Here is a 26,712-nt window from a genome sequence, read left to right as displayed (position 1 = left end):
GCAATACAGTATTCTGGCATTGCCGGTGGTGGAAGTGCTCAGGGATAATTTAGAAAATGGTGAGTAGCCAGTTGCTTCTAGGTTAGTCAGTCCTGAGATCCTCAGAGGACAGGGTGTGCCCCAGTCAGCTAATGGTACTAGGTGCTGTTGGGAAGGTACCACCATAGTGTATCACTGTTACTCTTCAGTCCCTACTGTAGAATGTTAACAGGGAAGTAAACGTGTGCTTTCCATCTGCTTATTTTGTTAATGGCCAGATACTTGATTGCACCTGGTCATATGATACAACTGGTGAAATTCAACCTTGCTTGAAATGAAAGCTTAGTTTGTTTATTCAGGGAGGATAATTAGGATAAAGTGTCAACTTCATTTTATAAACCTTTGTTCCCCGGCTGCAGTTGGAGTTTTAGTCCTTGTGAAAGATCTGCAGTGAGTAGGTATGTTTTATTATGTGTTCTGTGGTATGCGTTATTTCTGGGATCCCTGGGTGGTGCAAATGGTTAAGGGCCTGACTACCAGCGGAGAGGTTGACGGTGTTTCAGACCCACCCAGAGGCCTTGAAAGACCCTATGGAGCAGTTGGTTCTACTCTGCACACATGGGGTCACCATGAGTTGGAATTGACTTGACAGCAACTAACAACAGCATGCATATTTCTAGCATTAGAGTCATGTGTTGAATTTAAATAAAAACAAGGAAGGTCTCCTCATCTTGAGGTGGGAATAGTTTAGTTAGGCAGGTCGGTAACACTGAACAAATCCAGTTAGGAAGTATAGTCAAAAGTATACATTGACACCTTAGTGATAGGTTCTGGTGGTTCTGGATTCCTGTCTAGATTGCCCTTTGTTGGGGCATTGTCAGACATCACTCTGCTTATGTGATAGCTGCATCAGCTTCACAGGAGCATGTTTTAAGGCGTCAGGTTCTGTGGGTTCTGCCTGTTACCTGTGTGCTGATAATTAGACCTTTCCCACACCATATTTAATGGGTGAAAAATAACAATACAGTTAGACTATGGCAAGATTACATTCAAGATGTTAATTTACTGCACAGCCCCTGTGTGTCCTTGGTATTGGCAGCTCATATGTCACGTCTAAGACTCACTGCTTCATGGCTTCTTGTCAGATTGAGACTTGGATCTAATCTTAGGAATTGTTTTTCACCTTTCATCCGGCCTAGGAAATGGGCAGGGGGATAGGGAGGACACGTTTGAATGTAAGTTTTAGAGATTATAGGGGCATCACAGTTCTTTTTTTCTTCTGGGGAAAGACATGCTGTTTTACATAGAATAAAAAAAAAAGTCATTAGCCGCGGGTTGTTGATGCAGAAGATACAGGAATAATAAGTCACGGACCTCATCCTCAAAGAGTTCTGTCTCTTGAGGTAGCAGGGCACATCCACAAACATGGTTTTGTATGATCAGTGTAATAAAAGTATGTGCGAGGTATATAGGTAGTATTCAGCTCTCCTCACTTTATTAGCTGCTTTATGAAGCACTTACGTTTTCCTTGTTAATATTGTGAGCTGAAGGATGAAGAGGAGAAATGTGTGAAAACAGAACATTTTGTTTGTGTAGCCAAAGGGCTTAGGATGTAAGGTCAGCTGTAAGAACTATCTGTTCTAAACTCCCAGTACAGACAACCTCCACAAGCCCCGTTCTATCATTTCACTTCAGCATCTGCAAAATAAGTCTTAATGCCACTCAGACAGCCACACAGGCAAGTGTGGTGACAGGGGCTAGAATTAGACCTCAAACAGTAGGAATACACCAGGGATTCAGAAAAAGGAAGGAAAAAAGAAAACAATTTTATGTATATATTTTGGTGGGTATATGTGTGTGTGTGTGTATATATATACAGCATTCAGCTGGGGCCCTGTCCTATTTCTGTATCTTTCTGTCTCTGGTAGTACATAGTAGGAACTCAGTGATGTTTGCTGGATTAAATTAATTGCCAGGGTCTCAAACTTAGGACCTGGACTGATCATCCTCCCTTCCTGTCTCCAAGCTCTCCAATGTACCTGTGTATAAGTGTGTGTGTAAATGTTAATGTACTTTTGTTTGGGTTAGAACAACCAAGTGCGTGTTCACAGCCTTCAATGAGAAGAGGCTATAAATTACCTTGTACCAAGGACAGCAGCCAGCACTTGTATCCTCCTCAGTGCCTACTTCTCAATGCCTACTGCCTTTTGGATTGTGTCTAATACTGTAGGACAGATCTAGGTCGGCCATTTGGGTCTGAAAATAGATTTGGTCATCTGTACCCAGAGGCTCACTATTTAAGTGTCTTCTGATTAATTGTTACACTATACTAAACTTTGCATTTGTTTGTCTGCTATGGTTTACTTCTTGTTTAACACAAGTTTCATTGAGCATTCACCCTGCACCAGACGTTGGCAGGCACTGAGGATATGAAGATAAGCTCATTTTGCTTACAGTAGAATCTTAAATCTTAAAAATGAGATAAGCCCTTATGCACTGTAAAAGAACCCTGCACAAAATGCTTTGGAACCCAAGAGAGGTGAATGACTTTCTCTGCTAGGAGAGGTAAAGCAGGAAGGCTTCAGCGAGGAGGTGTGACATTTGAGCTTAGTTTCGAATGATGGCGTTGGAGTTAGGAGTTAGGAATTAGAGTAGATGACATGTGGATGGAGTAGGGTCCAAGTCTCAGAACATAGGTAGGACTTAGATCCTGAAGGGCATTCTTAGGTACTGTGCCCAGGAGCTAGGGCATTTTTTGATGGTCAGAAGTTTTCAAACTCTGTTTTGCAGAAACATGGGACTATTGGGATTGGGACTGGCCGCTCCGTTGACTGATGGGGCCCTGGGCCCTGCACTTTCTTTTCGGTAATAGCAGGTCCACTTTATGTATTAGAAATACTTAACCCCTTAGCTTTTTGGAGCCCTGGAGGTGTAGTGGTGAAGAGCTCAGCCACTAGTGAAAAGGTCAGCAGTTTGAATCCACCAGCGGCTTCTTGGAAACCCTATGAGGCAGTTCTGCTCTGTCCTATAGGATCTCTGTGAGTTGGAATCAACTTGACAGCAATGTATTTTTTTTTTAGCTTTTTAGTAAACGCACACAGACACACAAAACAAAGCATGCTTTTAAAAAGCACTGTTATAAGCAATGTGAAACTATTGAAGGGTTTTATGTAGGAAAATTTATACTTTAAATGATAAAATCTTAAGCCAGCAACTCTTCGAGGATCGTATAGGCTTTCATTGGGTTATCTCCTTATTTTGGTTTTTATTCGTCATGGTACATACACCTTCTCACAAATACTTCCAATTCCCACTGCCATCTGTTTATAGTTGATTTCAGTAGTTCACATATTGAGTGAGAGGAAATTCTGATTGGTTACTGGTCAAACAACCAATTGGCTTCTGTGGGGCCAGATATTCACCTCTGGTTCAACCAAGCAAATCCTTTTCAGGAGTTGTGGTTGGGGGTGGTACCTCAAGACAGAAATATAGATTAGACTGATCGTCTGGCCCTGGGTGGGAACCACTCCCTTCCATTCTTTTGTATCCTTTTAGAAAATGTCTCTGCGTATACATGAGTGTATGTGTGTTTGTATTGGTATATGCATGTTTTTTTCTAGAAGGAAGCTTAAGAAGTGATTACTATTAATTACTTTTGGAGAGAGTCTTCTAGTTTTTGTTTTTCACTTTTCTGGATTATTAGAATTTGTAACCATGGACATGTATTTTTAAAAGCTATCAATATGAATTCTCTGGAAAGTAAGATTTTGAACCTTTTTATATACTTCTGTGTAAAGATAAAAAAATCAAGTAAATGTTTAAAAATAAGGAAATAAGGGTTTAATTGTTACTGCTTATTCTTGAACCTTGGCAAATGCGAATATCTCTTCTCAATTTTATGCATATTTCCAACTTATAATTGTTTATCTGGTTAATGTGTTAAGTAATGTAAAATGATTTATAGCTTTAAGAAAGAATCCATAATGAAGTAATTTATATTTTTATAGAGTAACAGTGTTGTAAGTGACTAAGAACTTGACGTCAAACAGGCAGTACCAGCATTTACCATGATTGAACTTAAAGCTCCTATAAAATTGTATACAGGTATTTCCTTAGGTTATCAACAAGACCGGTACCTAACTGTGTCTTTCAGAATTTGTAGGTAAGTCAGAACAAGTGTATACTGTTCTTATTTAGTCTTAACTTTAGTGCAAGGAAAGACTTGAAGCCTTCTCAGTGATTTAAAAGCTGCTCGTACAGCAAGTGAAGGTGATTGTGATAAATTCGTTACAATTAGGTCTTGGTTCATTCTTTTCAAAGTGAGGGCAGGTTTACGTAACATGAAAGGCAAATATGAGTTGTCCAAGTTATCCTAACCCGGGGACTGCCTGTAGTCATTTCAACTGGTGTCATCAAAGTGCCACAAATAAATGGTATATCCTACTCATCCACTTGAGTCCACCACTCCTTTTTGTGACCACAGTCTGGTCTGGATTTTTGATGAAGAAATCACTATTCCGTAGTTATTTAGGTGTACTGCCTTAGAGTGATTTTGGGCTCTTGGATGTCCTATACTCCACAAGATGTTACACAGTATCTTTTACTTGGTGGTATAGCATTCTAAATTTTGAGCTAAGTGCATATACCATTACTCGTTTAAACAATGAAATCAAATAAACACGTAGAATATACAGTGTTATGGATTGAATTGTGTCCCCCCAAAATGTGTGTCCGCTTGGGTAGGCCATGATTCCCAGTATCTATGATGTTAATGAGGCAGGATTAGAGGCAATTATGTTAATGAGGTAGGATTTAATCTATAGGATTAGGTTGTATCTTGAGTCAAGGTTTTTTGAGATATAAAAGAGAGAATTGAGCAGAGAAGAGAGGGACCGCATTACTACCAAGAAGAAGAGCCAGGAGTGTAGTGTGTCCTTTGGACCCAGAGTCCATGGGCTGAGAAGCTCCTAGACCAGGGGAAGACTGATGACAAGGACCTTCCCCCAGAGCGGACAGAGAGAAAGCTTTCCTCTAGAGCTAAACCCCATAAACCAACCCATTGCCTATGAGTCAGTTCTGACTCATAACCATATAGGAGGACAGACCAGAACTGCCCCATAGGGTTTCCAAGGAGCACCTGGTGGATTCAAACTGCTAACCTTTTTTGTTAGCAGCTGTAGCTCTTATACACTACTCCACCAGGGTTTCCCCTCTAGAGCTGGTGCCCTGAATTTGGATTTCTAGCCTCCTAAATTGTGAGAGAATAAATTTCTGTTGTGGTATTTCTGTTATGATTAAGACATGCAGTGACCTATAAAATTGGCATGATTTTTTTATGAAGTGTCATTCTTGGGTGAGCCATATTGGTCCCTGAAAAGCACAGGTTTACTTTCCTGCCATGAGGCACCGTACTGGAGTCAGAAGCTTTTGCAAGTATTGTGTAATATTCTATAAAATATGATTTTGTTTTGAAAATTATATTATTACTGTATGTGTCCTAACCCAGCGCTGGTCACTAATGTAAAACCTGTTGCCCTTGCATTGACTCTGACTTATGGCAACCCTGTATGTCAGAGTAGAACTGTGCTCCATGGGGTTTTCAGTAGCCAATTTTTTGGAAGCAGATTGCCAGGCCTTTCTTCCAAGGCACCTCTGGGTGGACTCGAACCTCTAGCCTTTTGGTTAGCAGCCAAGTGTCTTAACCATCTCTACCACCCAGGGACTTCACTTTTATAAACCCATTGCTGTTGAGTTGATTCCAACTCATAGTGAGCCTATAAGACAGAGTAGAACTGCCCCATAGGGTTTCCAAGTCTAATCCCTATGGAAGCAGACCGCTGCATCTTTCTCCCTTGAAGCCACTGGTGGATACGAATTGCTAACCCTTTGGGTACCAGCCGAGTACTTAACCGCTGCGCCACCAGGGATCCTTCCGTCACTTACATAGTGGGATAAAATAATGGTTCCTTCACAAGTGTAGATTCTGTACCTATGTAGTTTCCAGCTCTAGGACCCAGCACTTGTTTGAACTAGGCATTTTGCTGTAAATTATATGACTGCATGGGATTTTTTTAACAGTTGATCCCTCACCTCCAAACTGTTCTTCAGTTGAAGCCTGCCACCTTGTGGTTTTTAAAAATACAGGATTTAGGAGAAGAATTATTGTGGAATTACTGCTGACATTTTATGTATATAGCAGCTTTATGGAGCCCTGGTGGCGCAGTGGTTGAGAACACGGCTGCTAACCAAAAGGTCGCCAGTTCTAATCTACTCGGCACTCTTTAAAACCCTATGGAGCAATTCTCCTCTGTCCTATAGGGTTGCTATGAGTTAGAATCAACCTGATGGCAATGCGTTAGTTGCTTTATAGTCCCGGAATGAGTAAGAAATTAATACTATTGAATTGTCACTTTAAATTACCTTTGCTTATCATTTGGCCAGTTTATTTCTTAATCGTATTTTAATATTGCGAGATTATTTTTTCCAATTTCTGTTAGCTAAAATGTTCTCTTTAGCCCATTCTCAGACATCAGTAGTAGAAATACTCAGGCCTTTAATATTATTAAGGATCTTCCTGTATAGCTAATTAATAACATAATAATTTGAACGAGAAAAACAGTATCCTTTAAAGTGCAATTATTTGACAAAGTATGTCCAAAGGAACTTTAATTTTATAGTGTAGAACTCCATTTAATAAAAAGTGACATTTAGAAGAAAGAGAATTCTCATAGTAATACAAACTGAAATAATTTTTCTGCAAAATATTTGAGGGGACCTTACTTGGCCCTATGAAATCATCTCTTATCAGTCATGTAAGAAATGGAGGGTGCTTGTGAGTTTGTGCCCTTGTGTAATATCAAGGGAGTTTCTGTATGCTATATCATCAAGTTATGTGATTTTTTAAAAATGTTTTTTGTGTGTCATTTCTCTTTTTTTTTTAATTTTTATTGTGCTTTAAGTGAAGGTTTACAAATCAAGTCAGTCTCTCAGACAAAAATTTATATACACCTTGCTATATACTCCTAGTTGCTCTCCTTCTAATGAGACAGCACACTCCTTCCCTCCACTCTCTTTTTGTGTCTGTTTGGTCAGCTTCTGACCCTCTCTGCCCTCTCATCTCCCCTTGAGACAGGAGCTGCCCACATAGTCTCATGTGTCTGCTTGATCCAAGAAGTTCACTCCTCACCAGTATCGTTTTTTATCCCATAGTCGAGTCCAATCCCTGTCTGAAGAGTTAACTTTGGGAGTGGTTCCTATCTTGGGCTAACAGAAGGTCTGGGGACCATAACCTCCGGGGTCCTTCTAGTCTCAGTCAGACCATTAAGTCTGGTCTTTTTACAAGAATTTGAGGTCTGTATCCTACTGCTGTCCTGCTCCCTCAGGGGTTCTCTTTTGTGTTCCCTGTCAGGGCAGTCATTGGTTGTAGCTGGGCACCATCTAGTTCTTCTGGTCTCAGGCTGATGTAGTCTCTGGTTTATGTGGCCCTTTCTGTCTCTTGGGCTCATAATGTCTTTGGTGTTCTTCATTCTCCCTTGGTCCAGATGGGTTGAGACCAATTGACACATCTTAGATGGCCGCTTGCTAGTGTTTAAGACTCCAGACACTACTCTCCAAAGTGGGGTGCAGAATGTTTTCTTGATAAATTTTATTTTGCCAATTGACTTAGATGTCCCCTGAAACCATGGTCCCCATACCCCTGCCCCTGTTACGCTGGCCTTCAAAGCGTTCAGTTTATTCAGGAGGCTGCTTTTGGTTTAGTCCAGTTGTGCTGACCTCTTCTGTATTGTGTGTTGTCTTCCCCTTCACCTAAAATAGTTTTTATCTACTGTCTAATTAGTGAAAACCCCTCTCCCTCCCTTCCTGTTTAAACTATTTTTCGAGTCCTTATAATAGTGGTCTCATACAATATTTGTCCTTTCGTAGCTGACTAGTTTCACTCAGCATAGTGCCTTCCGGATTCCTCCATGTTATGAAATGTTTCACGGATTTGTCATTGTTCTTTATTAACGCATAGTATTCCGTTGTGTGAATATGCCATAATTTATCCATTCATTGGTTGATGGGCGCCTTGTTTGCTTTCATCTTTTTGCTATTGTAAGCAGTGCTGCAGTGAACATGGGTGTGCGTGCATCTGTTCATGTAAAGGCTCTTATTTCTGTAGGATATATTTCAACGAGTGGGATTGCTGGATCTTATGGTAGTTCTATTTCTAGTTTAAGGAAATGCCAAATTGATTTCCAATGTAATTATTTTTTAAAGTAACTTTAATTCCCATTTGCTTGATCTTATTTTACAACTTGATTTATATCTCCTGTACATTTTGATTTATAATATACATTGTATTTAAAAATAATAAATTTCCATTTCTTCAAAAATATCTTCCCAGTGAAACACGTAAGCTTCTTTCTATAGAACAAGAAGGGCACGTGTTCATGCTCAGAGACAGCCAGGATTCTGGTACATTGGTCTGTATGGAACTCTTTGACCCAGAGACATTAGAAGAGAAAGTTGTTATCCACCTAAAACTCTAATTTTAGTAGGTTCTGACAGCCTTTGTTTAAACTGTCAGCAAGGAGGGAGAAGGCCTCACGTCAAAGGTGTAATTTGATGTCTTATGTTTTTCTCATGTATTGCAGTTATGCTAAGAAAGAATCTGATCTTAACGGAGCCCAGATCAAGCTTCGAGAATATGAAGCAGCACTGAATTCTAAAGATGCAGCTCTGGCTACTGCACTTGGTGACAAAAAAAGTTTAGAGGGAGATTTGGAAGATCTGAAGGATCAGATCGCCCAGGTAAGGAAAACTCTGCTCTTGAACTGTATTTGGTAGGTTAATTGCCTCATCTGTTTTAAGCTATGTTTTTTTGTTTGTAGTTTGCTTGTTTGCTTTTGAGGCTTGCCCTGAATAAAGAGGTAGCCTGAAGGAAAGTCTCGATGCAGCCAACGTGGAAAACACGGTCACTGCTCAATCACATCTAGATCGTGCAGGTTTCTTTACTGCTTTTCCTCCTCTCTCTTATGCTCTTTTTGTCTCTTGCTCTCCAAGCCTGTTTCATTATTGCACCAAAATGTGAGGTAGGAAAAAAGAAGTTCCTATGACACTCTCCTGCACACAGGAGAAAATGAAAGTTGTAAGCTGGAATCTTTGATTTTTGACATGTGACTTGTAGGTGTCTGTTCCATTGCCTGTCGCCCGTTGTCCAGTTTGAGATCTGATGTGGTATAGCAGCCTGTGGTGGAACCAGCAGTTGGATACACACAGTTCTGTAATAAGGTTAAAGTGAGGTGCTTGTACATTGATAAATGTGTAGAAATTGTGATTCTTGATTTGGCAGAATTCATAGGTACCTTAAATTCATTATTAAGTGGTTGCTGTGTAATTTTTGTCATAATTTCTTTTCCTTTTTATAGTTGGAAGCCTCCTTATCTGCTGCCAAAAAACAATTAGCTGATGAAACCTTACTTAAAGTGGATTTGGAGAACCGCTGTCAGAGCCTTACTGAGGACTTGGAGTTTCGTAAAAACATGTATGAAGAGGTAACTATATATGCTTTTTTAAGGAATGGAGGGGACCTACAAGACTTTCTTGTCACTACATATATATAAAAAATGGATTTTAAACTATCAGATTAAAAGATGATGAAATTTAGAGGTAGGATAAATTTTGTCAATACTGCTGCTAAAAGGCTACGTCTAAGAATTCAGGCTCACCTCACCTAACTTATAAAACTTGGTCACAGCAGTGAATTATTGGCAACGTGTTTAGGTATCTATTGCTGCTTAACAAATTACTCCAAACTGTAGCAGCTTAAACAACAAACCTTTATTACCTCACACAGTTTCTAAAGGTCAGGTATCCAAGAGCAGCATAACTGGGTGGCTCTGATCTGGAGGCTCATGAAGTTGCAGTCAGGCTTTCAACTGGGGCTGGAGGAAACTGCTTCCAAGCCCATTCACATGGTTGTTGGTGGGAGGCGTCAATTCCTCCTCACAGGAGCTTCTCCTAGGGCTGCTCGTGATAGGGCTCCTTCCAAGAGTCGTTGATGAGGGAGAGAGAGACCCCAAGACAGAAGACTCTGTATCTTCTATAACCTAATAACAGAAGTTATATACCATCATTCCTGCAGACCAATCCTGATATGGTATGAGAGGGGATCACCCAGTGTGTGAATACCAAAACAAACCAAACTCACTGCTGTTGAGTTAATTCCAACTTGTAGGACACAGTAGGACTGCGCCATAGGGCTTCCAAGGCTGTAAATCTTTACAGAAGCACACTGCCACACCTTTCTCCCATGGAGTGGCTGGTGGATTCAAAATGCCTATCTTTTGGTTAGCAGCCGAGTACTAAACCACTGAGCCACCAGGGCTCCTGGTGTGACTGCTAGCAGGCAGCAATCATTGGGGGGCATCTTGGAGGCTGGACACCAATAGCATCTATAGGTGTATATGTAAATTTTAAAATACCATGTATAAGCCTTAACTGGTCAAGCCTTTGGGGGTGGGGGAGGGTTGGAACAACTTTTACCAAACAGAGGAAGTAATAAAATTTTATAAAGTGTTGGAACCCTCTCACAATTGAAAAGAGTTGGAATTAACCTAGGTTGGAGAACACACAGTTGAATAATGTTTTTAGAAGTAGTGTGATTTTTATACCAATGTAGTATTAAAATAGGTTTTGGTACAAAGGCAAGCAGCCAGACCTTGGACAACTCTTGAATCAGTTTCTTTGTTTAAAAATGAAATATTGATCTTTGGTAATTTTTTTCTTCAATGGGTCGTAAAGATCAAAGTAAAATATTGTGCATGAAAGCTCTTTGTAGACTGTAGTGAGTGCTGCCATTGTAACTGTTAACAAAAAGTTTGGACTTATAAAGCCAAATATTTTTATATAAGTCGACATATATATGTATGTGTGTGTGTGTGTGTGTGTCCCTGACCTGTCATTACATAGTTTAAATGTTGTGAAGTTCTGCATCTTTTTTTTTTTTTTTAATTGTGCTTTACTTGAAAGTTTACAGAACAAACTAGCTTCTCATTAAACAGTACACATATTGTTTTGTGACATTGGTTTCAAACCCCATGATATGTCAACACTCTCCCTTCTCGATCCTGGGTTCCCTACTACCAGCCCTCCTGTCCCCGCCTACCCTCCAATCCCTACCCCTGGGCTGGTGTGCCCCTGTAAGTCTCACCTTGCACTATGAGCCTGTCCAGACCTCGGCTAAGGGTTGAACCCCAGGAGTGACTTCATTACCGAGCCAAAAGGATGTCAGGGGCCAACTCTCAGGGCCTCTCCAGTCTCTGTCAGGCCAGCAAATCTGGTCCTTTTTTGTGAGTTAGAATTTTGTTCCACATTTTTCTCCAGCTCTGTCCAGGACCTTCTATTGTGACCCCCTGTCAGCTGTCAGTGGTGGTAGTGGGCACCATCTAGTTGTACTGGATTCAGTCTGCTGGAGGCTGTGGTAGTTGTAGTTCATTATGTAGCCTTTCCCCTATGTTGTCAGTTTTCCTCGTTCTCCCTTGCTCCCAATGGGTGAGAATAGTGGAGAATCACGGATGGCCACTCACAAGCTTTCAAGACCCCAGACGCTTCTTCCCAAAGTAGAATGCAGAACACTTTCCCCACAAACCACGTTATGCCAGTTGAACTAGATGTTCTCCGAGATCATGGTCCCCACAGCCCTCAGCCCAGTAATTCGGTTCCTCAGGGAGTTTGGATGTGTCTATGGAGCCCACATGACCTTGCCTCGTACAGACTTCATCTTTAAACCACGAGTAGGCTATTCTTTTCTTTCTAGGGTCAGCAGTTCTCCATAAAGTAATTCAAGAAAAATGATACTTCAGGGAAAGGTAATTTAATTTTTTAGAGCATTTGGGTAGCATCTGTGAATTTTTGGATTTTGCCTTTTTAAGAATACCAAAAACCAAAACCAAACCCAGTGCTGTTGAGTTGGTTCCGACTCATAGCGACCCTGTAGGACAGAGTAGAACTGCCCCATAGAGTTTCCAAGGAGCACTTGGCAGATTATAAAATATTCATTTCTTTTTTTATGTTGAGGATATAATCCTATTCAATAAATATACCTAAGAACTGAACAGTTAAGAGGGAAAGAAAAGGAGAAAAAACAGGACAAAGAAGGGAAGATGACCAGGGGCAAAATCATTAGTAACTGCTCAGCCAAACCAGGCCAAACCCACTGCCATTGAGTTGATCGTAACTCATAGTGACCCTATTGGAGAGAGTAAAACTGCCTCATAGGGTTTCCAAGGCTATAAATCTTAACAGAAGCAGATTCCCACATCTTTCTCCTGCGGAGCAGCTGGTGGGTTCGAACTGCTGACCTCTCAGCAGCTGAGTACTTAACCACTGCACCACCAGGGCTTCAGTAACTGCTCAGTGTTTACCAAATTAAAGCTTCATTTGCATGTTTTCATAGTATAAGTATCATTTGCCTTATCAAATGTGATCTGAGCTCAAGGAGTTTAATACTGTAGCTGGAATTTGAACTGGTCTTGTGATTCTGTCAAGTACATTTTCCTCTGCCGGAGTCACAAGAAAGATGAGTGATGTACAGAAAAAAACGCACAAAATAAGATACATTAACAAAAACTTCAGTGGATTATATCTCCCTCTTCTGGCCTCTTTAATTATTGCCGTTAAGGACAGTGTTGTGTTTCCCTAACTAGAAGCCTAGATGGAAATTTTACTGATTTCAACTTGTGTTCCTTGCCACATACCAGATTCCTCATTCCAGTTTTAAACAGTTCCTTAAGACACAGAGTAGAGGGATCATACCTACTATTTCTGTTTTTAATAGTGAATTGTTATATGTACTTGAACTAGTCAATTAATACTGTTCATAAGATCCCTTATCAGTTGATATTGATAGGTTACCACCAGCTGTTAAAAGGACTTATGTAAATTATCTTACTCTGCCTGTTGCATCCTAATATGTCTATGAAAATAACTTGATTATATATAAATCTTGTACTTGAAGTTCTGACTGATAAGTCTACCTACAGAAATTTTTTTCAGAGGTGTCCTTAGAATTTTTCATAAAGCAATTTACAAAAACAATATTCAGTGTAAATAGTTATCTGTGATTGCATGGTACTTGAGAAAATCATCCAGGCCATTCCTTGCCTTCAGAGAAATAAATAAGCTATACTATACTTAAAGGAAATAGGGAATTTGTAGGGGTTGGGATGCCACCATTTCTGTCATTAGTCCCTTCTCAAAATCTTCTCACCTGAAACTAAGAACTTCTCAGAGGCAAAAACGTGTCTGTTCACATACCTGCCCTACAAGGATGTTTGTATCTAAAACTCCAGATGACCCTGATGCCACTTGTATTTGTACTACTGCAGTCACAGTAAGTAACTTGTTTTGTGTCATTTTTTTTTTCCTCAGGAGATTAATGAGACCAGACGGAAGCATGAAACTCGCTTGGTAGAGGTGGATTCTGGGCGTCAGATTGAGTACGAGTATAAGCTGGCTCAGGCCCTTCATGAGATGAGAGAGCAGCATGATGCCCAAGTGAAGCTGTACAAGGAAGAGCTTGAGCAGACTTATCACGCCAAAGTGAGCATTCTCTTCACAGGAGTTGTTTGACACTTAAAACCAGTGCTCTGCAGTCACCACAGAGAACGTGTTATTATTATTGACTTAGTGTTTTGTTTTAAATTTCCTAAATAGATTCCTCAGGTTTCCATGAACATAGAAATGAATTAAAAAAAAATGCAGTTTTCTGTAAACTAATTGCTACTAGAAATTGTTAGATCAAAGTAGGGTTATTCAAATTTTATCAGAGGTAAGGATTTATCTTTTTGTTTCATTTATAACTTATGTCATGTCATAGTAGATAAACCCAAGTCATCTGAAAATACTTTTCTTCCAATAACAAGTACTGATAATGCCGTCCTGTATGTCCATTTTTTTAAAAAGTACTGGGTTTTTGGTGAAAGTTTACACCACAAATTAGGTTTTCATTTAACAATTTCCATATATATTGTTCAGTGACATTGGTTACATTTTTAACAATGTGTCAACATTCTCATTGTTTCCATTAATCTAACTTCTCTGCCCTTCCCCCACTTACCTTCTAATCTTTGGTCTAGGGTAAATGTTTACTGTTTGGTTTCATTTAGATTATTACTTAGAGGAACACAGTACTCACTGGAGATATTATATATTTTATAAGCCAGTGTGTCATTGGTCTGAAAGGTGACCTCCAGGAGTGGTTTGAGTTCCAAGTTTAAAGAATATAACAGGGAGGTAGTGTCGGGGGTTCCTCTGATCTCTACTGGTCCAGTAAGTCTGGCTTTTTTTTTTTTTTAGGAATTTGAATTTTGTTTACATTTTTCTCCCGTTCTATCCAGGACCATCTATTGTGTCCCTGGTTGGAACAGTCGGTAGTGGTAGTTGGACACCATCTAGTTCTTCTGGTCTCAAGGTAGGTGAGGCCATGGTTCATGTAGATTTTTAGTCTTGTAGACTAGCTTCTTCGCTGAGTCTTTTGTTTCCTTCTTTCTCTTTTACTTCTGACTGTTAGAAACCAGAAATTATATCTTAGATGGCCTCTCGGAAGCTTTTAAGACCCCAGACACTACTCACCAAACTAAGATGTAGAACATGATCTTTATGGACTATATTATACAAATTGACCGAGTTGCCCTACGAGACTATGGTCCTAAGCCCTCAAACCAGTAAACCAGTCCTGCGAAGTGTTTGCTTATGTGCAGGAAGCATCCTTTAACTGTGACCCCTGTGTTCTGTATTTTTTATATTAACATATATGCAGCACACATAAACATGCATATACATATGTGCCTTTCTGTACATATATAAGAGTGTATATCTATGTAACCATACATTTTTTAGTTGTTATTACTGTTGTTGCACAATCGTATATATTATGGCATTTACAAAATCATCCCTTATTCTTGTGTACTTCTTAGTGTCATCACTTACCTTGGTCAAGTTGTGCTGACTTCACCCTTATTCGGTATTGCCTTTCCCATCACCAAGACTAACAAGTGTCTACTGTCTGGAAAGTGATTCCCCCTCCTTTTCCCTCCCATCCCTGGTAACCATCAAAGAACATTGCTTTTTATGTGTGTATTTATTCATTTCTTTATAATATTGAGATCATACAATGTGCTTTTGTGATTGACTTACTTCACTCAGCATAATGTTCTCCACGTTCATCCATGTTATATTTTGAGAATTCATCATTATTCCATATGGCTGCATAGTATTTCATTGTGTATATGTACCACAATTCGTTTATCCATTCATCTGTTAATGGGCACTTAGGTTGTTTCTGTCTTGTTGTTATTATGACTAATGCTGCAACGAACATACGTGTGCATATGTCTATTACCTGCCTAGGAGTGGGATTGCCCAGTTATCGGGTAATTCTATTTCTAGCTTTTTGAGGAAGCTCCATACTGTTTTCCATAGTGATTGAACCAGCGGTGGAGCAGAGTTCCAATCTCCCCACAGCCTCGCCAGCATTTGTCGTTTTCTGGTTTTTTGGTCAGTCTCATTTTTGCAGGCGTGAGATAGTATCTCATTATAGCTTTGATTTGCATCTCTAATGGCTAATGATCTCGAGCACCTTTTCATGTGTGTGTTGGCCACCTGAATGTCTTCTTTGGTGAAGTATCTCTTCATGTCCTTTGCACATTTTTTAATTGGATTGTTTGTCTTTTTGTTATTGAGTTGTTGAAGTTTTCTCTATAGAGATTATACCCTTATCAGGTAATGTTGTTCCTAAAGATTTTTTTTCCCCAGTCTGTAGGTTTTCTTTTGATAAAGTCTTTTAATGAACATAGGTATTTAATTTTTAGGAGGTCCCAGTTATCTAATTTTTCTCCTGTTGTTCATGTATTAGTAGTTGTATTTGAGAATCTATTTCTTAAGAAAATTAGGTTCCACAGTTTTTTCCCTGTATTATCTTCTAGGAACTTTCTAGTTTTAACTTTAATATTTAGGCCTTTGGTCCGTTTTGAATTAGTTTTTGTGCATGGCATGAGGTGTGGATCCTGTTTCATTTTTCTACGCGTGGATATCCAGTTTTGACAGCACTGTTTGTTAAAGAGACTGTTTCTTTCCCATTGAATAGACTTTGACCACTTTGCAAAAACCAGATGGATTTATTTCTGGGTTCTCAGTTCTGTTCATTAGTCTATGTGTCTGTCATTGAACCAGTACCATGCTGTTTTGATTACTGTGGCCGTACAGTATGTTTTGAGATCAGGAAGCATGAGGCCTCCTACTTTGTTTTTATTCTTTAATATTGCTTTGGCTATTCCAGGCCTCTTTCCTCTCCATATAAAGATAGTGATTAGTTTTTTCATTTCAGTAATCTACATATCCATGTAATAGTAAATGAGTGTCAGACTGCATCTGACTTCCCTGTCATTGTACATTCCACCACAAGTGACCACCACACTTCAGACTTTGTGACCATCACACTTAGAGGTTTTTTGAACAAGGGCCAGTGGAAAGTCTCTGGTATTCTTTCCTCTGCTGCAGTTATAATTTATTTATAAAATGTGGAGACTTTCCACGTGTATTAGCGTACCATGCAAAAAATCCATGAAATCACCAACTAGTACTTGCTTTACTATTAGATGATTGTACCCCAATGTGTTGAATATTGTATGACTTGGTTAAAAAGATTTATTAGTTTCAGGGTTAGACAGATAGGGTCATGGAGGTATTGAAAATAAGTTCCATTGCATGGCCTCAAACTGTTCATGTTGTTTTTAATCCATTTCATGAAGTTTTTTTACTATGCTAAAAAAAAAAAAAAATTTTTTTTTTTTTTTACTATGCTGAGTAGGTCAGTCACAGAGACCACGCCTCAAAGAAAACAGGGGAAAGACAGTATACATAAAAACATGTGCCCTGAGAACACGCAGAATAGAATGATATTGGTATTTGGAAGAATATTGTTTCTACCTGAGGAAGTGTTTCTGCTTCTGAAAGGAAGCTAATGAGCAAGACTTTCTGTCTGGTTTGAAATAATTATAAATTAGTTAATACTTTCTGCTTATTATTTTATATTCTGTATCAGGTTAAATAGGTTAGGGACGTATGATGTTTGTTTTGTGACAAAGATCACCACAGTCAAATTGCTACTGCCGACATTAAAAGATTTAATGGATGAAATGTTGAAGTCATGAACTTTGGATAAAGACCCAGGTATATTAGCATTGTTCCAGCTCAAATATTAGGAATTGATTCTAAAAATCAGACTTTTAAGGTAATTCATACCATGTCAGCAAACGTCATTGTGTTCTTCCTGTGTTTCATCAGCCACTTACCAGCAAGGTTTATGTTTGAAACTCTTTGAGGTGATTCATGCTTCCTCATTTGTTAGTTCTCATTTACTACATAAGACTGATTTGGTTTGTTTTTTCTTTTAGCTTGAGAATGCCAGGCTGTCCTCAGAGATGAATACTTCCTCTGTCAACAGTGCCAGGGAAGAACTGATGGAAAGCCGTATGAGAATCGAGAGCCTCTCATCTCAGCTTTCTAATCTACAGAAGGAGGTAAGTAAGCATCTTCCCCTAAGAAGGATCGAAGTTGAACTTGGAGGCTAGATCCACCACAGTAGCCTACCTGCTTTGTTCTGCTCGATGTCACTCCTCCTACTATTTGCCGGAGATGATGATATTATCCTATGCTCGTGTTTTCACCAGACGTTTTCATTTTGCATTGTGAAAGCATCCTCTGAGCAGATATTATTCCTAATTAGTAGATCAGACAGAGCTAAGAGACTTGGCCTTGGGGAAGCAGCCTGCTAGTTTTCTCACTGGGCTTACCCCAGGACCCAGTCTTGCCTCCACAGAGTGCTATTCCCATTTGGAAAACCACAGTGAAGAACAACATGCAGAAATTCTTCATGGGTAGTGAATGTGTTTCTAGACAAATTCATTTAGTGCTTAAGCTACCTAATTAGGATCTTGGGAAGTAGCATTAATTTGCATATTAGTTAAGAATTAAGAGATGAATTCATTCGTTAATATACCTAGTGAGAAATAAGCACAGTGCTTGTTGTGCTGACAAGGTGTCTGTAAGTGCATGGTGGTGGGCTGTAGGTACAGGTTTTAGTCTAAGGGAGGTGTCAATATGGACACAAAGTACATATCCGGCCATATCAATACTCAGCAAAATGTTTGAAATTTACTGTTCACCGTAATTCCTCGGGCAGTAACTTCAGCTTCTGTTTTTCTGAAGGGAAGAAATCTTGTTTTAAACTTTCCATGGAAGAATAAACTTTATTTTATTCTACTTTTGATTAGGCCTTTGTCCTTTTTTTTTTCTTTTCCTTTTTAATATTTTATTTTTAGTAAGATTTTTCTAATTATGAAGTTGAAGACGTTCATGGTAGGAATTTAGACAACATAGCAGAAAATGAGTTATAGAAAACAGTGAAAAAATTAGACTCTTTTCCATTGCCTGTCATATGGCTTTATTACCTGGAACATGTATTTGTAAATTATTTTGTTCTGATAATACTTCGAAGTTTTTATGTAAAGGTAGAGCTGAAGGGACCTTGAGTTCATTCAGTTCGACCACAAGACCTAAGATGAGTTTAATGATTTGTCCATAGGTTTCAGGCTCATAATTGGTTTCTCTCCTAGTTTCCAGTTTTTCCCATTTATACCTCACTGTCTTCAAAGATTTTCTTTAGGAATTTAACAGATAACCTTTTTTCCACTGTGCCATCTTAATTGGTGCCTTTTTAACAATAGGTCTCTCTGTTCTTACTATGAGTTGACATCTGCTCCTTTTCTCTGCTTAATAAATCATGTCCTAGTTATCACCTCTCTCTCAATTTTACTTTACTTTTTGTTTTGGCTACTGCATAATCCACGTGATGATACTTGGTACGGTGTTTTTCTCTTGAGGTTGACCTTCGTTTTACACAGGAGGAGACTGAGACTCTTGGGGTTAAATAGCAGGAGGCTGTGAGTAGTCCGGCTTGACTTTGTAGCCAGATCTTTTGGCACCAGGTTTCAGTGCTGTTTCCCTGTTTGCCTGTTAGTTATGCTCCATCCTTGCAGTTTTCTGGTTAACCTCAGATTAGGGGTTTTTAAATGATGTTAAACATCATTCCTAACATTTTAGGAAGGAGGAGAAGAAGCACCCTGTTACAGATTGTATTGTGTCGCCAAAAAAATGTGTGTCAACTTGGCTAGGCCATGATTCCCGGAATTGTGTGATTGTCTACCATCTTGTCATTTGATGTGATTTTCCTATGTGTTGTAAATCCTACCTGTATGTTAATGAGGCAGGACTCAGTCTACAAGATTAGGTTGTGTCTTAAGCCAGTCTCTTTTGAGATATAAAAGAGAGAAGCAAGCAGAAAGACATGGGGACCTTATGTCACCAAGAAACAAAAGCCAGGAAAATAGCATGTCCTTTGGACCTGGGGTCCCTGTGCTGAGAAGCTCCTCAACAAGGGGAATATTGATGACAAGGACCTTCTTCCAGAGCTGACAGAGAAAGCCTTCCCCTGGAGCTGGCGCCCTGAATTCGGGCTTCTAGCCTCCTAGACTGTGAGGGAATAAATTTTTCTTTGTTAAAGCCATCCGCTTGTGGTATTTCTCTTATAGCAGCACTAGATAACTAAGACACCCCTTCAGCCAGAATAGTTCTTCTCTGTTTTACATACTGGATTTCTGAGGAGAATCCTTTTATCTCTTCATTATTAGTAACAGATTTTATGATAAATAATATATTTTGAGGAGCATTTCCATTGGTTGATAAATTTTAGCCTTAAAAATACCATCAAAAAGAAAAAAAAAAAAACTACCTCTTTTAATGTTTTCCCATTGTCTGTCTTAATAGTATTTCTTGTTTAGTCACATCAGTTTCATCATGCTGCTGTTAGGCAATAAGAATTTCCTTTTGGTTATATGACTCATGTTAGCGAAGTACTTCTGAAGTGTTATTTAAAATTGGCATAGCTTCTAAAATAGTGACTTTAGAAAATGTTCTTAAATACTATATAGATGGTAGCAGTATTGTTTTAGAATTTAGTATTTCATATATTACTTACAGCGTTTTAAAATTTTTTCTTTGACCAAATTAGGTGGTTGGTCAGTTTTGCCTTGCAGAAGAGTCTATAGTGGCACTTCCCAAACACCTCTAATTTTTTTTTTTTTTAAATAACACTTAGGCTCTGGAAACTCTTATTACAGCCAGACCATAACAAGGTGGTATACTTGTTTCCTACAATAAAAATAAAATAAATAAAATGTTAGAAGTCATTCATAAAATTTTAAGATAGAGTTGAGACCTTAGAGATTAGTTAGATCTCATTTTCCAAATGAAAAAACTGTTTTAGTTACAGCTTGCCAGAGGTCTCATAGCTAGTTAATGGCAGACTCAGGAAGAACTAGATCTGCTAACCTTGTGTTCTTTATATTTCACTACACAACAGGTAGCTTTGGAACCGATTTCTATTTAAAATACAAAACAATTCAGAGAAACTTTAAGATGTTTTTATACCTAGATTTTGATTTTTCTGTCTTAAAGAACTATACAACATCAAAGGCAGAGAAATAGAGACATTTTGGGGTTTAAAAATCTAGGCTCAGAGGTTATCTCTGAATCTTAGGTAGTTATGTTTTTCATTAACTCTCCTTTAGATTTCACCTCCTTGCTCATTCTGTCTTCTACCACCCACACGGGAGATAAGGTGAAGAGATCGAAGAGGAGGCATTTTGAACTTTACATTCTTTGTTTGCATCTTTCTTTCTTCCCTTCCTCCCTCCCTCAGAAAAGAACGTATTAGAAGCATGAAGGGGAAAGAACTGATTTGTCAGTTTTTAGGGTGTTTTTTTTTCCCCAAATGCAGTTAAGTACAAGTTCTCTGAGGCCAGGGCCTATTTTAGTATAACTTTTAAGACAAATGTCTGCTTTTGATATAAAATGTCAGATACTACTCTGAATTTTAATTGATTGATTTTTTAAAATAACCTTATTTTTAAGTAATTTTAGATTTATAAAAAAGTTGAAAAAATAGCACAGACAGTTTCTGTCTACCCTTCAGTCTGTTTCTCCTATTGCTAACATCTTGTGTTCTGGAACATTTGTCAAAACTGAGAAACTGACATCGGTACATTACTGTTAACTAGACTCCAGATTCTTTGGATTTCAGCAGTTTTTTTTTTAATATCCCCTTTCTGTTCCAGGGTACCACATGTCTCCCCAGTCTCCTCTAGCTATGATAGTTTCTTAGTCTTTGCTTGTTTTTTATGATCTTGACAGTCTTGAGGAGGACTAGCCTGGTATCCTGTAGAATGTCCCCCCGATCTGAGTTTGTCTGGTGTCTTCCTCATGATTAGATTGGGGTTATGTTTTGTTTTTTGAGCACTTCCTTATTTCCCGGTATTATAAGATGCTCTAGGCTCATCTTGTACCTATTTTCCTTGCCTCAGCCCTAGAATCAACCATTTTTCCAAGGAGCCTGGATTCTTTTTATTGGAGAATGGTATTTAGAAACTAAGATTTGGGCACTGAGTGTGTTCATTGCTACTGGGATGTCATTGCTTCTAGGCCCTCTCAGAACTAGGTAATACACATATGTATACTACCACATTTGTTTACATGGACTTAGTATTGTTTCTGTACCCATATATGTTTATATTAAGCTAAATATAAGTTCATACAGATGTCTTTGACTCTAATCCAGTACCACAGGGTTCATTCTATCCTTCCATTTTTGCTTATCTGTAACTTTTCCTTCTGAGACTAGGAAGCCTAGTTATCAACATCCATTTACTTATTTGTTCAACCCCAGTCTACGTGTAAAGCAGTATCAATTGTTTTAACCTGTACCACCATGAGAAATAAACTTGCCAAAAGAATGCAGTATTTATGTACAGGGTACAGTTCTTTTTATCTTTAGCCTTACAGATTTAGTTTTTGCCCAGTAGGTATCCTTTTTCTCCGTCTCTGGTGCAGCTACTTGGGATTCTAAGGGCCTAAGCTATTCATCAGTCTTTTTCAGTTGATTACACTTGTCATTTTCTGAGGCTACTGAGATGAATTCTGTCAGGGAAAACTCAGAAGAATAGTTACCTAGTGAGCCACAAAGGTTTCTAAGACGGATTTTCTAGCATAAGATATATGATTTCTCGTTCTTTTATACTAAAGGTAAAATTTCTGTATTTAAAACAATGTTTCGGAAACCACACCATATTGTGTCCCTTTGTGTGCTGATTGGTGGCTTGGGCACTGAGAGAATACAGCTATCACGGAAGGACACCGTGAGTGCCCTCCATGTAATAGCAGAATCCCTTTTCTTTGGTTTCTGAATATCCCGCAGTAATTTTCAAAAGCATACTTTTGTCTACCCTTAGGTTTCTCTTGTCAATGAGTTTCTATATATTTTTAGCTCTTTATTTGTTAATTTGTACTTTTGAAGTAAAAGACTTGTGGAGGAGCCAGAATTTCCAAAATCACAGCCTAATTTGCTTTATTTAGCCAGATAACAGAAAAATTATGTATACATTTATAACATTTCCATTTGGAGAATATTTCCTTCTTTCTTTTTTTTTGTTTAGTCTTTTATAAGCCAGAACTTTCCTGGGAGCTATGTTTTGTATTTGGGGAATTTTGGGTTTTATTTCCTTGAAACCACAACCTCTTGGATTCTAATGGGTTAGTGATTCCGTAGGGATCTATTTGTTTTCCCGTCATGTCAGTAGTTTAAAATAGCTGCCTTGTACTAATGTTGGACTGATTCTACAAAGTACTAATGTGTTTGCTTGATTCTGAAGTCTAGAGCATGTTTGGAAAGGATTCAAGAATTAGAAGACTTGCTTGCTAAAGAGAGAGACAACTCTCGTCGCATGCTGTCTGACAAAGAGAGAGAAATGGCGGAAATAAGAGATCAGATGCAGCAGCAGCTGAATGATTACGAACAACTCCTTGATGTAAAATTAGCTCTGGACATGGAAATCAGTGCTTACAGGAAACTCTTAGAAGGCGAAGAAGAGCGGTAAGGAGCGTACTGTCACCCTACTGTAGCTTCTACTGTTCACCCCCTACCCCTTTCATTTCAAGAAATGTAAATAGCTTTCTTTGGAAAACACTTAGGCAATTTTTAGTATTTTCTCTGTCATTTCTTCTACAGCCTAGGTGTAGCAATAGTAATAAATCGTATTTCTATCCCAACAACAGAAAATGTTGCTCAGGCAGTCTTATTTTTTCTATTATTTTAAATGCTGCACTGTGTCAGGAAGACATCTTCTTTGAGATTCTTAATGTTTTGGTAAAATACCAAATTTGGTTGAAAGAAACATTATACTTTTTTAAATCTGGTTATTGTATAAATCCAATTCTCAGAAAAAGGTCCAAAGGGAAGGTGACTGATTTAGAAAAAAGAAACCAATCAATTTCAATATTACATATACCATGATTGTAATTTTGTAAAAAGATAATACAGGTATGAACAGAGGAAAAAGCACACTAAATGTAACAGTGGCTGTGGTAGGGTGGTGGTAGCTGGAATAATGATTTTCCCCCACATGTTTCTCAGACTTCCTGCATTATGGTTATTACTTCCCTTCTTAGGGAAAGCATTCAAATTATTGTTTTCCTAAAGAAAATTCATGGTAGGCATTCTAGCATAAATGAGTTTATCTTAGTTAAGAGAAGAATCAGCAATTATTATTATTAATCAGCTTTGTCCAGAAGATTCTCAGTAATGTTTTGCTTTAAAAATACATGCACAACTTGTTAATATCTTCTTTTCCTTCAAGGTAGGAAGGGCATGTGTGTTTCATAAACTGAATGTTTCATTTTTCTCATTATAGGTTGAAACTCTCTCCAAGCCCTTCTTCTCGTGTGACAGTATCACGAGCCTCCTCAAGTCGCAGTGTTCGTACAACTAGAGGAAAGCGGAAGAGAGTCGACGTCGAAGAATCTGAGGCAAGCAGTAGTGTTAGCATCTCTCATTCCGCCTCAGCCACTGGCAATATTTGCATTGAAGAGATAGATGTTGATGGGAAATTTATCCGCTTGAAGAACACTTCTGAACAGGTAAAAAAATATATATACCCCTTTTTGTCCAGCAAGCTTCGTAGACTGATGAATTGTCTTGCAATTTTAATAACTCCTTAGCCCTTGGTGGGCTTTCTATGGTGAATTATTAACTCTCTCCCAGAGCCATACTTGTGAAAAAGTTGGAATGATTGGGTAAAAATCATGGATACTCTTGACAGCCACATTGTAACATGCTTTCTACGAATGGAAAGAAACATGAGCCCGGGCTCAGATAGGTGCAGGGAGTATTTTTCTCTACAGATAGAGGAATGAATGAATGCTAATGGTTTCACTCAATATCAAGAGGAATGTGAAGTCCTATCTTGAAATAATTTGTTTAAAATATTCAGAGCAGGGAATTCTGAAGTTTGAAGCCGTGTCTCTCAGGAGCTCAGTATGGAAGGTCTTCCCTGGTCTGCACCATGGGCTTAGGACTGGGAAAGGATATGTGGAGGTGCAAGAGGAAGGCTAGATCTGGGCTTGCAGTGGAAGGAAAGTCACCTTCTGAAGCATATGTTCAGGGTCTGCCAAACATTTGTGAAAGTTATTCCTTTTCTTACCAGTCATTAAAGCCATCTTGCATGTGGAGGAATAAACACTTAGGATGGACAAAGGAAATACTAACAGTTTGTTCTGATGGGATAGAGTCTGGGTCCCCTCTTAGTCACGACTCTAAAAGCTAAAGAACAGGAGCCCCTACTGCCCCATCGTGTGGTATTTTCCCAAAGGCATAGCAGTTCTGTATGGAACTGTTCGGGAACTGACTCTCAGCCCGGTCCATTTTTGTCTTTGGGCTAACCCATTGCTATGGAGTCGACTCTGACTTATAACGACCCTATGGGACAGAGTAGAACTGCCTCATAGGGTTTCCAAGGAGCGGCTGGTGGATTCAAACTGCTGAACTTTATTTCGGTTAGTAGCCAAGCTCTTAACCACTGTGCCTCCAGGGCTCTGTCTTTGGGTTAGAGATGAATTTGAATTAGTGTAGCTAATTGCTTTAATACCCTGGTCAAATGCCAGATAGCTCTAGGTAGTTTTGGGGGTAGAGTTGATAGTTATCACCTAGGACTGGCTAATTGCATCATTGACCCTTTTTGAACCTCTTAGGCTTTAAGAGAGCTAAATTTGTACAGATGTGGTACAGATGGCGAAAAAGAACAAATTTTATTCCTTCTGTTTCTAAGCTTAATGTGTCTATATTTTAAAAGCGTAAAGTAATTGAATATTAGATGTTTGTCATTGGGATTAGGACAGCTAGATGTGTCGTAAATTTCACAGAACCACCTTATCTAGCAGTGAATATGACCCGTTTAAGTTGGTTCACGTCCTTTCTTCCAGTTTTGTTCTCTCTAAATTTAAGTACCTTAATTAACTGCAAAATTATCGAAGTTACTGTTTTGCTGAGTGACAAAATCATATTTTCTTTTTATGGTAGGAAAATGTAAGTCATGGAGATAGAAGCATAAAGCCATCTCAGTTTAACTGTCTGTGTGGATTCATGTATTCGATTATCCTATTTTCTGTGTATTTGAAGTGACCTTGTTTTATTTTGTGCTGTGAATAGGATCAACCAATGGGAGGCTGGGAGATGATCAGAAAAATAGGAGACACATCAGTCACTTACAAATATACCTCAAGATACGTGCTGAAGGCAGGCCAGACTGTTACAGTAAGTGCATTCAGTCGTCATTTAATTTAACTGTATTGTCAGATAGAGTAATTCAAAAAATTTTTTATCTTAAAGAGAAGCATTTTAGACATGAATGTTAAAACATCTTTGACATTATTAGGACATTACAAGTGCTGTTAAAAATTAAAAAAAAAAAAAATTCCATTTTATTGAGAGGGGTAATTGACTTTTAAAAATGAGAATCAACCTGTGACTTCTTTTTGTCTCTTCAAGTAGATATAAAATAGCTACCTGTTGACTCATACTTGTAGCCCAGTCTAACTCAGGAGATACTGTTTGGCAGAAACATTAGGAATATAATTTGTCAATACTAGTGCATGCCTTAAAACAGCAGCTTTCGCCCTTGGGTTAGCATCAGAACCACCCAGGGAGTGTTTCGGTGTCCAGATCCAACCTGAACCTGGCGAATCACCATTTCTGGGGCTGAGGTATGGACCTGTTTTGAACAAAAGCCCTTAGGTGATAGGCACCCTGTAAAGAATCGGTGCTGTGAAACATAATATTTTAGCAAGAGTAATATTTTAATATTATTATTTTAATAATATTTTAGCAGGAGATATGGTTTTTGCATGATATATAAGGTTCTAGATTAAACAGGCTGTGTACAATTCTGACTCTATTTTGAGTTCTAAATGGCTCCCTATTGGCGTGTTCTGAAATACCACTTTTTTTTTTTTATAATTTTTATCGTGCTTTAAGTGAAAGTCTACAAATCAAGTCAGTCTCACACAAAAACCCATATACACCTTGCTACACACTCCCAATTATTCTCCCCCTAATGAGACAGCCTGCTGTCTCCCTCCGCTCTCTCTTTTCATGTCCATTTCCCGAGCCTCTAACCCCCTCCACCCTCTCATCTCCCCTCTAGGCAGGAGATGCCAACATAGTCTCAAGTGTCCACCTGATCCAAAAAGCTCATTCCTCACCAGCATCCCTTTCTAACCCATTGTCCAGTCCAATCCATGTCT

General features: G+C 38.7%; 1 protein-coding gene across 1 annotated transcript in view; it reads left to right on the top strand.

Moving 5' to 3' along the window:
* Nucleotides 1–26,712, top strand: part of LMNB1 (lamin B1) — a 75,837-nt gene that overhangs the window by 31,134 nt on the left and 17,991 nt on the right. Inside the window, exons 2-8 of the mRNA XM_064275714.1 lie at nucleotides 8,616–8,772; nucleotides 9,390–9,515; nucleotides 13,393–13,563; nucleotides 17,418–17,543; nucleotides 22,788–23,008; nucleotides 23,826–24,051; nucleotides 25,619–25,723. Coding sequence (XP_064131784.1) covers nucleotides 8,616–8,772; nucleotides 9,390–9,515; nucleotides 13,393–13,563; nucleotides 17,418–17,543; nucleotides 22,788–23,008; nucleotides 23,826–24,051; nucleotides 25,619–25,723 — 1,132 coding nt within the window. The remainder of the gene's footprint in view (nucleotides 1–8,615; nucleotides 8,773–9,389; nucleotides 9,516–13,392; nucleotides 13,564–17,417; nucleotides 17,544–22,787; nucleotides 23,009–23,825; nucleotides 24,052–25,618; nucleotides 25,724–26,712) is intronic.

Source organism: Loxodonta africana, chromosome 2 (assembly GCF_030014295.1).
Source record: "Loxodonta africana isolate mLoxAfr1 chromosome 2, mLoxAfr1.hap2, whole genome shotgun sequence".
NCBI classification, from domain to species: Eukaryota; Metazoa; Chordata; class Mammalia; order Proboscidea; family Elephantidae; genus Loxodonta; species Loxodonta africana.
This window is presented reverse-complemented; position numbering and strand designations above follow the sequence as displayed.